Source organism: Lagenorhynchus albirostris, chromosome 10, assembly GCF_949774975.1.
Source record: "Lagenorhynchus albirostris chromosome 10, mLagAlb1.1, whole genome shotgun sequence".
Taxonomy (NCBI): Eukaryota; Metazoa; Chordata; class Mammalia; order Artiodactyla; family Delphinidae; genus Lagenorhynchus; species Lagenorhynchus albirostris.
The window spans coordinates 36,863,523-36,875,037 of NC_083104.1; the positions used below are offsets into that span (position 1 = coordinate 36,863,523).

The following is an 11,515-nucleotide window of genomic DNA, read 5'->3' on the forward strand; positions in this document are numbered from 1 at the left end:
GATGAGACCCCAAAGGAACCCTTCTCAAGCCACACCATATGCATGTGGAGCAGGTCGCTGAGGTTTTCGGGGCGGGACCCTGTCCGGTGCTTGGGGCACGTGGGGCCGAGGGGCGTGGGGAAACTGAGACAGCTGTGAGAAGGATGGGTCTAGCAGCACCCGTCGGCCCTGGGACGGCTTGCGGCCACAAGCGGGCGCCCCGGAGCACGGCCCGGCCCACGCCCTCCGGCGGGCCACATCCCTGCTTCCCCGCCCCGGGCCCCAGTCGCCGCCTGCACTCGCCTGCCTCCTATTTGCGAGAGCCCACGCAGCTCCCCAGGTACCTGCCCTGCGCCCCCCAACCCTCTCTTCCTCTCTCCAATTACAACCCACTCCCACCTACCCCAAGTTTCTCCTCTGCCCATCTCGGTTCCCCAGGCCCCCTTCCTCGGGTCTGCCCCCACCCCCTCTGCATGCACCCTACCAGACCCTGCGATCCACAACCGAGGTCCTCGGAGGGGACACAGCGAGCGGTGGCGGCGCCGGTGACCGCGCCCCTGGCCGCGGCGTCAGTGCGTTGGGCCCCAGCGGGCAGCGCGCTGAGCACCTCGCTTCCCTCGCCGGCCGGAACTTCAAAGCCTTTCCCTGCTCAGCGCTCCGGTTTCCGGCTCCGGAAAACAGATTTTTTTACTCTAACCCCTATCCTCTTCGGCCTGCGATGCCAACCTACGACCTATAACAGTGCCTGGAAGAGGAAAATGTTGAAAAGCAAAATAGTCAGCTACTTACTGTTGATTGCTGTTGATCCATTTACTATGCTTACTATGTGCTAGGCACGGGCGAGTGTTTTACATGCCTGGCCTCATTGAATCCTATCAACCACCTAGGAGCTAGTACTATTTTGTATTATCCCCATTCGTAGAAAACGATAATAACAATGGGAACAATAATTGTAATGGGAGACCCATGTATTAAGTTCTTTCCAAAGGCAGGCACCATCAATTATCAATTCTTTTTTTTTTAACTCATAAATTCTTGAGATAGGCTTTAATGTCCCATATTTCAGATGAGGAAACCAAGGCAATTAGGTAGTGGCAGATGCAGAAATAACACCTATGTCTTCCTCACCCCAAAGCATGTTCCTAGAGTTTTGGGAGCCTCCTTGATGCTCCAGGAGGGACCCCTGCCCTGTCTGTGGCAGCCTCCCTGCTCCACTTGGGCAAGGTGTTCTGTGGCTTCTCATCAGCCTGGCCTTGAACCACAGGTGCTTCACCAGCACAGCAGGAGGTATGGCGGGCGTGGAGCAGCACGAGGGCACCATCCAGGTGCAGGGCCAGAGCCTCTTTTTCCGAGAGGCTCACCCGGGCAGTGGGCAGGCCACCCGCTTCTCCGTGCTGCTGTTGCATGGCATACGCTTCTCCTCCGAGACCTGGCAGAACCTGGGCACGCTGCACAGGCTGGCCCAGGCTGGCTACTGGGCTGTGGCCATTGACCTGCCAGGTAACTCCAGGGAAGGCTTCTGGACAGGGGTTGTGGGAGCCTCACTGGGGACCCACGGCTGGGGGCTGGGGGACTGGGAGGACCTAGCCAGGCTGACTCCTGAGCTAGACAGGGCGCAGTGCACACTACAAGGGCCTTTGAGCTTCTCTAGTCCATCCGGGTGTGGTCTGGACACTGCCCAGCTGCTTCTAACTGTGTTGCCCGGGGCAGTGTCTCTGCTTCTGTTTCCTCATCTGTAATGGGAGATAACCACACTCATTCTGGGGTTTGGCTCTAATGAGAATGGAATGAGATTATCCATGTGAGTATGTGGCCAGTACCTAACACATAATAATCGGTGCTCAGTCGATTGGAAGTAAAATATTTTGAAAGAGCCGAAACCACAGGCTCTGTTAGAAGCCCTGAGGAGTGACACTGAGTCCCCTGGCACCTTTGGGGGTGGCTAAGCCCCCAGTCATGATCCCACATACAAAGCCCTAATTTAGGTCCTGAGGGAGGGAGGAGCAGCACAAGACTGCCAGTCATAGCCTCAATTGGCGGGCCCCAGCCCATGGTGCCAAGTGTGAAGGTGGCAGCATGGCCAACCTGCTCCCCTCACTGGCCATGGCTGGTATGGTTTCAGTGCCCAAGGGCGGGCCTCCAGGCTGGGACAGGATTGGTTCTGACAGTGGATTGGGCTGAGCTTCAAGGCCAAGGCCTTGAACTAATCCTTCTGCAGAAGGTAGGGATTGACTAATTGGAGGGGAGGGATGTGTGCAGAGCCAGTCTCTCATCCACTGTCCTGGAGGCATCTACCCTGCCAGCCCTGGGACAGGTGCCTTGAAGCAGTTAACTCAATTTTCACAACAATCTCAAATGGCAAACACTTTTGCTACCTCCTTTTAACAGATGGGGAAACTGAACAGTAGAGTGAGGGCTGAGGGGACTTTCCCAAGCTTACATAATCTATAGTGGACAATTGGGACTTGGATCTGGCCAAGCTGGGCTTCAGAGCCTGATTCTTTGAGGACGCTGTACTGGGGGAGATGGGCACAAACATGGAAGGAAATGCCTTATGCTTGCTACAGATATGACAGACCTAGGTTGCTGTAGGAGTAACTACAGCATGCAACACTGCCTGTTGCAGGAACCTGGCACAGCGGTTGACCTAGGAGGGCTTCCTGGAGGAAGGGACCCTCTCTCCCATTTTCCTACTCACCACCTTTGTCTCTCACGCACCTGAATCCCTGCAGGTCTGGGGCGATCCAAGGAAGCAACAGCCCCTGCCCCTGTTGGGGAGCTGGTCCCCAGCAGCTTTCTGGCAACTGTGGTGGATGCCTTGGATATGGGCCCCCCAGTCGTGATCAGCCCATCGTTGAGTGGCATGTACTCCCTGCCCTTCCTCGTGGCCCCAGGCTCCCAGATCCGGGGCTATGTGCCAGTGGCCCCCATCTGCACTGACAAAATCAATGCTGCCGACTATGCCAGAGTGAAGGTACCCCTATGTGGGAGGCTGAGATGTCCCTGCCAGGAGCAAGGAACAGTCCATCCCTGGGTACTGGGTAACCAAAGGGGTAGCTTCCGGGAGGAAGTACACCAAACTCCGCCCTTTTGGTGTACTAGGCAGAAGATTACTGTGGCAAGCCCTGTGCTAAACTGTGTGCTGGGGCATACACAAATTCATACCTCTCCAAACCATCCCTGCACTGGGCCAACTTGTCTCTCTCTGTCATTTGCAGTGACCCCAGGGAGAGACCAAAGTGATGGGGAGGGCTGGAATTGATCTCTAGGAGGCTGGGGCTGGTGGGGCAGGTCCCTGTTGACTCTGCCTCCCTTTGCTTTCTCTAGACCTCGGTTCTTATCGTGTATGGAGACCAGGACCCCATGGGTCAGACCAGCTTTGAGCACCTGAAGCAGCTGCCCAACCACCGGGTGTTAGTCATGGAGGGGGCAGGGCACCCCTGTTACCTTGACAAACCTGAGGAGTGGCATACAGGGCTGCTGGATTTCCTGCAGGAGCTAGCATGAGGCGCAGCCCTGCTGATGGGGGTGGGCCACTTGCCTGCCTTGGGCTCTCTCTCACTCATTCTCTCTCCTTCCCTTCGTGGGCTCCTGCTCATCCTGCACATCCAACAGGTGTGTCTTTCTATCTGAGTTCTTTTAGGGTCTGTCTTTTCCTCTTCTTTCTCTTGCAGTGACAGACTGAAGAGGTGAAATCAAGAGGAAAAAATTCAGGAATCAAGGGACATAATCTGGTGGAGGGTAATCCATTAGATGAGCTTCTCCTATAGGCTTTCCTGCTCTGCCCAGCCTCCCCCCACCTCCCAGCTCCTCCTTTGGCTGCCCTGCTGGGCACAAACACCCCCTACCTTCACCTCTTAGGCCACAAATACATACATGCCCACATGCATGCATACACATTACAGTCATCTATGTTCCCAAATATGATCCTTCACTTGGGGGCAACCACACAGGTACATGCAACTCTGGGCTGATACGCACACTCTCACAGCAGCTTTGCATTGCATGCACAGGCACACACACACATACTCTGTCCCCACACAAGCACTTGCACAGGCACATGCTGCCCTCCCCAACCATTCAGCACCCCATGGCTGGGAAGGTGGGGACACCATGAGGCCAGCCCTTGCAGGAGACCCTCTGCCAAGCTTAGGGTGTGGCCAGCTTTGAACTTCACTCACCCACAGGTTGCAGCTGGCCCCCAGATCAGAAATGCCCACAAAAGGGAAGGGCCATCACTTCGACCCTCAGATCTCCCAGCTTTTCCACTTTCTTCTGGGTGCTCCACAGCTCCCCAGGCTATTAGGCCTGGGTCTTCTCAGCCAAGCTAGTTTCCTGCTCTGAGTTTTGGGGGGTGGGGAGACAGAGATGGGAGGTCTGTGAAATAAAGTGATGCAATTAGACCCCGCAGGCTCTCGCTGTCTCCAGAGCGCCGCCCCTCCCCCGCCCCTTGGGACCGCCACTGCAGGCCCCTCCCCCACCCTGGCGGGACCAGATGGTCCCCCTGCCCTTTGTCCACCGGGCCAGATGGAGGGGAAGGGAGATTGGATTCCCCTCCCCACCCCCACACACCCAGGTGCCAAGAGACTCAGCTGTAGGGGGAGGTGGAGGTCAGTGGGACCAGGCTGAGCCGATTACGGAGGAGAGGGGGAGGTAGATTTGCGCCCCAGGGGGCGCGGCAGCCGGGGGTGCGGTGCGGGAAAGCGAGAGCTTGGGAACCGCCCAGCTCCTCCCCCTACTCTTACCCCTTCCCTAGTCGAGTACTCAACTGCGCCGCGTCCCTCGCGACCCTCGCGACCCTAGCCCAAAAAGGAATTCTGGGGGTAGCTCTGGGAGAATCACGGGGCGGGTGCACAGGGTCACACCGCTCACAGGCGCCTCCTCCAGCTGGTCCGGTAACCTGTCCTGGACGGACGAGGGCTTGGCCTCGCGGAAGCTGGGGGTGGCTGAGGGGTGCGGGGCTTGGTGGGCGAGAGCCCCGCGCGGGGATGGATGGCGCAGAAGCGAGGAGCGCCGGGAACCCGACCCGGCGGAGGGTCGAAACTTGAGCTCCGAGGGACCCGAGCCGGAGCGGGGCAGCGCGGGCGCTGGCGGCGGGGCCGAGGCCGAGATGGGGGTGCAGAGGGCTCGGCAGAGTCACCGGGCGGGCGGCCCGGGACGGAAGGACCGGCTGGCCCAGAGCGAAGGGACTGGGAGTGGGGCGCAGGCGCGGGTGGCGCGGGAAGGACCGTGGCTGGGACCGCGCTTCAGGCCGGACCAACCCCCTCGCCCCCCACTCCCGGGGGCTGGAGGAGCCGCCCGGGTAGGGTCGCCCCAGCCCTCCCGGAAGCGGCCGCCGCTCGGGGCGCACCGCGGCGCGCGGGGCGGGGCGGGCGGCTGCGGCACTGGGGCGGCTGGGGCGGGCCCGCCGCGCTGTAATCGGATCCGGGGAGGGGGCGGGGAGGGGCCGGGCCGGGCGGGCCGGGGGTGGGGGGGGCGCGGAGCCGGGCTCCGGGCCGGCCGGGCTCCGCGCCTGTCAAACCCCTCATTGTTCGCAGCTGATGTCACTCGCAGTTGTGAGCGGCCGCCTCTCCCGGGGACAATGTGGGACTGAGCGGCCCAGCCGCCGCGCCGCCACCGCCGCAGGACAGCCCCAGCGAGGTAGGGCGCGGGCCGGGCGGGGCACCGCGGGCCGCGAAGTTTGGGGGTTCGGCCAGGGGCGGGGAGCCCGCGCCTGAGTCCACAGGCTGGGGTCGCGGGTTTGGGAGACTGGGAGACTGCGAGGAACACGTTCCCTGTCCCACACGGGCCCAGGCCTGCACAGGTGGGGGGCGCTGGTCTGCTAGAGGAGCCCCCAGTACCAGGGAGGGGTTTCCTGGACCTGAGACCCCAGATTTGAGGCCCTCATCCCACCTGCTGTTTCTGTCCTTTGGACCTGCTCTTCTCTCGACCTCCTGCCCTGGGTTCTGGTTCTGCTCCATCTCTGTCCCCATCTGACATTCCCCTGCAGTTCCTGGCTCAGCACACACCCCTTCCCATTCTCTGCAGTCCTTGAGGGCACCAGACACAGACCTCCAGGCCAGGGGTGTGTGGAAATGACAGTTGGGGGCTCGGAGTGGTCCCTTGTGCCCTGTGGCTCTTCAGCCCCTCAGCTCTGACCTAGCTTCTTAGCTGGAGTCCTGGGAGGTGCGGGGGCTCTGGCTAGTCACTTCAGCCTGGCCCTGGAGCCTGCTTCGCCAGGAGAGGGAGGTGCCTGCCTCCTCAGTCCCCTATCCCAGGCCCGCCATCTTGGGACCTGTAGCACCCAGTGCCCCGCCCGACTCCAGCACCCTGGGGAGTGGTCTTCAAGGGGATGCACCCAGGGCCAGGTGCATTCCCTCCTTCCAGAATGTGGGCTCTTAGTTCCCACCAAGCGCAGGATGGTCACCTTCACGCTGGACCAATAGAGCATGTGTCTCCAGGGGTTCCTCTTCTCCTACAAAGAGTTTTTAGACCCCCGGTGACTCCCCAGGACCTTAAACCTCAACTACAGCCTTCACTCTTTCCTGGGGTTACCCTCACTGCTTCAGAGCCAGCACCTGGGACCCTATCCTTTTCCCATCTGAAGGTCCCCTAGCCCCTCCGGGCCCTGGAACCCCCTCAACCTCCAAGGCGCCCCCATCCCAGCCCCCACCCCCCAGCCTTCATCAGCATGCAGGCTCAGGCTGCCCAAACACAAGGGGATTGTTCTTCTTGCATGCTCAGGGTGGGGGGCTGGGAGCAGGCGGCCCACACACCCTGGCAGGCCCAGGCCACAGGGAGGCTGGCTTTGCCCCGCCCTGTGTCCCCAGACAGGCTCTGCCCACCCTCCCTACTCCCATCACTGCCCCCCTCCAGCCTCCATCCCCATTGCCTAGTGGGGCTGACCTCTTGAGGAAAGAGCTCTGAGCTGCACAGGTGGACCCTGGGATTCTGCCAGCTCTGCCAGTTGCCTCTCATTCTCATGTAGCCTTACAGACAAGCCCCTTCCTCTCTGGGCCTCAGGTTCCCCTCTGATGAGGCCCTTCCAGCTATGACAGTCTGAGCCCGATTTTGTGAAACCTATGCCACACCACAGTTCTTCCTTCAGCCCCCCTTCGCCATGGGGAAACCCACTCAGGGCCTCCAGAAGTCTCAAAGTGCAAATCCCCCACCCCAGTGATAATGCCTGGGGAGCCCCTAGACCCAGAGACACAGCAGGAGCAGGGGCTGGGGGTGCTAAGGAATGGGAACTGGGAACCCTGTCCAGGCAGATCCTGACTCTCGCGTGGGGCTGGTCCCCTGAGCCCTGGGTCTTCTCACCCCACTGTCACTGCTTCTTTGGGATTCTTAGCCCCATCGCTGGTCTCTAATGCCTCTGGGCCCTGTGAGCCCTTTCTTCTCCCTGCACACTGAGACTGGTACTGGCTTCTGCCCTCCTGGAGGAGCTTCTGCCCTCCTGGAACTCTGTAGTGGAAAGGCAGGCTCAGAAATGCCCAAATGGGGTTTCTTTGTGTTGTAGGCATCTTGGAGGGGCAGAGAGGCCTGAGTGATAACATCTGACTTGGAAGGTTGGGGAGGGCTTCATAGAGGAGGCAGCATCTCAGAAGGATTTGGACAGAGTGGGGAGGATGGGCATTTCAAGCTAGGATCAGCCTGGGCAAAGGCCCAGAGGCCTGGTGGTGCTAGGCGTGTTTTGCAGTCTGGTGTGTGTGGGGGATGGGGTAGAGATGAGACAAGAGAAGTTGGCAGAGACCAGATCATGAAGGGCCTTGAGTGCCCATCTATGGAGATCAGGCTTTATTCATTGGGCATTGGGGAGCCAAGGATGGCTGTTGAGCAGCAGAGTGACCCAGTCTAGCATGGAGAATGGAAGCTAGAGACCTTTCTCAATTTGGTGAGACAGTGAGGGGATGTGTACCAGTGCATGGGGCTGTACCATGAAGTTGCACCCTTTCTCCTGGACTCCAGTCTGGGCCTGGGCCTGCCTTGGTTTCCCTTGACTGTGAGGACTCTTGAGGGGTTGCCTAATGATGCTCTAAGGAGGCTGTAGCATTTCTGGCACCAGCCAGCTTGTCAGAGCTTCCCGTCTCTGCCTAGTACTGAGTCTACAGGACAGTTCTAGGTCAAGGAAGCAGAGGCTGGAGCTCATAGACCCCAGGCTGCTCCCCTCCAGGCCCCTCCTCCCCCAACTCTCCCATAAAGTAGGTAAGAATGGCCATCCTGGGAGGCTGTAAGGCTGAGAGGCTGGGCATATGGATCCAAGGATGCTGTGGCAATTCTTCTGGAGGCCTAGTTAATCAGAAAGGGTGAGCATGCCCAGAGAAATGGGCAGGGGAGTCAGGATCCCGCAGTGCTGATCCCCTCCGGCCCCAGGGTCCACTCCCCCCACCCCATCCCCACCATGCCCTGCTTCGCCTGATGCCCTGAGCCATTCTCCAGCATCACTGGGTGTGGCCAGCATGGCTGCTTTTGGAGAGGAATAGAAGGAGGCTGTTAGGTTGGGGACCGTTGGGGGATGTAAGGTGGGGGATGAACTTGGAGACTGGACTCTTCTCTCTTTCCAGCCCAGGTGGGTCTACAAGCCCTAGTTGGTCCAGACACTCTAGCTATTAGAGCCAAGGGAATCCCCCAAGGGGCGGGCCAGTCCACTTGAGTTGCTTGGCCCCAGGAGCCTTCCCCTCCCCCGGATTGTTCTTGCTCCAGAACAAAGCCAGGGTGGACACTTGATCCCTGCGTGTGGGGGGGAGCTGGCTAAGCCCCCGGCCCTTTGATTGGGCAGCTGTCATGAGAGAGAGAGACAGCTGGGGGGGAGGGGCAGGAAGGGGCAGCCGCCATTGCTTACACAGCTGTCACCCCCCCCCGCCCCCTCCAGCTTGAGTGGCAGGAAGCCAGAGACAGAAGGAGTGGGCACTGGATCTGGGGAGGGGGTCTGGGGAGAAGAAGGGAACGCCCGAGGTCAGAGGCCTGGTCTGAGCTTGGTATGTCCTGCCAGGGAGCCCTGCTGACCAGAGAGGGCTGGGTACCCCCAGAGGTGAGCTGGAGGTCAGTGTGGCATGACGCGTGGCTGCCATGTGGGTGGCCCAGCAGGGACCTAGGGCCCACCAAGCTGGAGCAGCAAGCAACTCCCTAGAGCCCCTGTAAGGGTAGAAGGGGAGCCAATATGCCTAGTAGGGCTTCTTGTCCTTAGGGCTCCTAGGAGAATAGAGAGACCTGTATCAAGACCCCTTGTTCTCCCCTAAAGAGAGGAAAGACCTTGAGGGTCTATCAAAACAGGAAGGACACAGAGAGACCAGCCACTCCCCTCCCCCACCCCCTTCCTGCAAACACACACACACACATAGCACAGGTAGGTAAACTGAGGTCTAGGTCAGGTGCAGGCCTGGCCAAGGTCACCCATTGAATTTGGGGCAGTGGGGCTCTGCTGTAAACCCAGGTATCTTTTTCAGGGCAGGAGCCCTAGTTCTGGCCACATCCCAACCCTTCTGCCCTATTTTCCCAGGAGCCTTTGCCCACAAAAGTTGATGTGCAAATGGTATGGGGACAATGTCGGGCCTCCCATTGGTTACCACCCCAAAGTCCCTGAGCCCCAGAAAGTTCCGGAGCTTAAGATGTGGCTCTGGACAAGTACAGTCCTTTCCAAACACAACCCATGTCTACCAACCAAGCAGGGGTCTGAGAGACTACTAAAGCCTGCTCCCCACCTTTGAAGAGCTGCCCCTGTCCCCCCTGGAAGAGGACAGACAGACCCAGACAGGACAGCCAGACAGAGGAGGCCCTCACACTAGCAGGCAGGGCCCTGCTAGTCCCACCAGGCCCCACCTCTCTGTGACCTTGGGCAGGTTACAGACCCTCTCTAGGCACCAGGCTCCCCTTCTGTTTGGTGAATTCATCTGTTCAGATAACCAGCGTGTTCTGAGTAACTTCTCCAGCCTGGCTCTGGGAACACAAGGAGAGGGTGGCAGCCTTGGCTCCTGCTCTAAGGGGCTCCCGGGCTGGCCAGGGCAACAGAAACTAAGCACGTCATCACGAGTGCTTTGCTGGGGGAACCGCCGGCAGCTGGGGAAATGTTAGCAAGGGCAGCCAGCATGAGGCTGGCCAGGATGCTCACAGAGCACAGGCCCTGCATCCACTGTTGACCTCTGACCTCTGGAGAGCTGATGGACAGAATTCAAGCGGAGGGAGGAGCAGGTGCTGGGGAGGCAACAGTTACTGGGTGTTTGGGGAGTCAGGGTTGTCACCCCCATGGTACAGATGAAGAAATAAAGATCTCAGGCCATACAGTGGCTTCCAGAGACAGCCAGGCTGGGAGCCCCACCCCGCCTCCTCCATGCCCACGCTCAGGCTAGCAAGGGGGGTTCTGAAGAGGGCATTGAACAGAGCTCCACACCCTTGACCCTCGAGTCAGGATAGGGCAGGGGGCTGAGGAGGAAGGTGCCCAGGGGTCTCTGGGGTGCTCAAGCCCAGCACACTCATCCCCCCCACCCTTCCCAGGCAGTAGGAATTCATAGGGTTAGGGCTTGTTCTTGGCTCAGACTTGGCACCAGTTGGTCCCCTCCCTGTTTTCCTGCTCAGGTTCTGGTTCCCCGGTGAGCTTCCCATCAAGGCAGAGCCTTGGCGGGCGGCAGCCGCTGGAGGAGAGGGATTTCCAAGCAGGATTAAGGTTCAGGATTAAGTTGGGGCATGAAAAGGGGTCGGGTGGGGAGGGCTGGCGGCTGGGCTAATCCCAGCAGCTAATCTCCAGCTCCTCCTTCTTCCATCAGTTAACGGCCTTGACATTCCCCAGCCCCCCAATCCCTTTCTTACCCATCACCCAGTTCCAAGGGGGAAGCAGTCCCTCCATTTTACGGGTGAGAACACTGAGACTCAAGAGTCCAAGTGATTTGTTTCTGGTACAGTAGAAAGTGCTCCAAGCTGGGAACACGGCCAGCCCGGACACTTCTAACCTCCTCAGCACATAGGAGAGGGCTCAGAAAACCACCGTGCACACGGCTGGTCCCCAGACCCCACCGCCACCCCCACCCCCAGTGCTGAATGAACCTCGCTCACAGCTGTCCGCAGGAGCCTCTGCTTTAGTGACTTCTAGTGGACGGATGCAGCCCACCCTCCTGGAGCCTCACTACCTTCACTTCTGCCCACCTTTCAAGACCTCCCATGGCTCCCGTGGCTGCTCCGGCTCCCTCTCCAGCTGCTCCTCCAGGCTCTAGCCAGCAGGGGCTCTGGTCCCTGGGCGCAAGTGCCTCCCATTTGAAGTAACGTTTCGATTTTAACCCAACCTTCAAGGGCCAATCGACAAGGGTCCCCTCTTCCAAGAGGTCAGGTAGGAGGCTCCCTCTCTGGACTCCCATAGTTAATTCTCCTGACGTACGAGGGGAAGGGAAGGATACTTGTGGAAACTGGGTGCCTATCACATATGCACCTATCTCCTTTTAATTCTCATAACTCTGGGGACTGGATTGGGTATCCCCTTCTTACAGATGGGAAGCTGAGGCTCAGAAGGGTTAAATATGTCAGCCAGGCTTACACAGCTAGTGAGCTGCACACAGCAAACTGGTCAATG

At 59.3% G+C, this 11,515-nt stretch overlaps 1 protein-coding gene across 2 annotated transcripts; it reads left to right on the plus strand.

The window, feature by feature from the left end:
* The first annotated feature begins 38 nt into the window (after positions 1 to 38).
* Positions 39 to 3,758, plus strand: ABHD14B (abhydrolase domain containing 14B). Of its 2 annotated transcripts, XM_060161700.1 has the most exons (4): positions 39 to 319; positions 1,244 to 1,479; positions 2,712 to 2,953; positions 3,307 to 3,758. In XM_060161700.1, the coding sequence occupies exons 1-4, from the start codon at positions 39 to 41 to the stop codon at positions 3,484 to 3,486; spliced, it is 939 nt and encodes a 312-aa protein (XP_060017683.1). In that variant the 3' UTR covers positions 3,487 to 3,758. The 2 variants fall into 2 exon arrangements, with proteins under 2 accessions (XP_060017683.1, XP_060017682.1); XM_060161699.1 differs by having other exon boundaries at positions 81 to 319; positions 2,712 to 3,409.
* The last annotated feature ends 7,757 nt before the right edge of the window (positions 3,759 to 11,515 follow it).

Coding starts and splice junctions, on each gene's coding strand:
- ABHD14B (XM_060161699.1), top strand. CDS start 144: ATGGGTCTAGCAGCACCCGTCGGCCCTGGGACGGCTTGCGGCCACAAG. Junction 320..1,243: donor GAGCCCACGCAGCTCCCCAG/GTACCTGCCCTG, acceptor CTTGAACCACAG/GTGCTTCACCAGCACAGCAG. Junction 1,480..2,711: donor TGTGGCCATTGACCTGCCAG/GTAACTCCAGGG, acceptor GAATCCCTGCAG/GTCTGGGGCGATCCAAGGAA.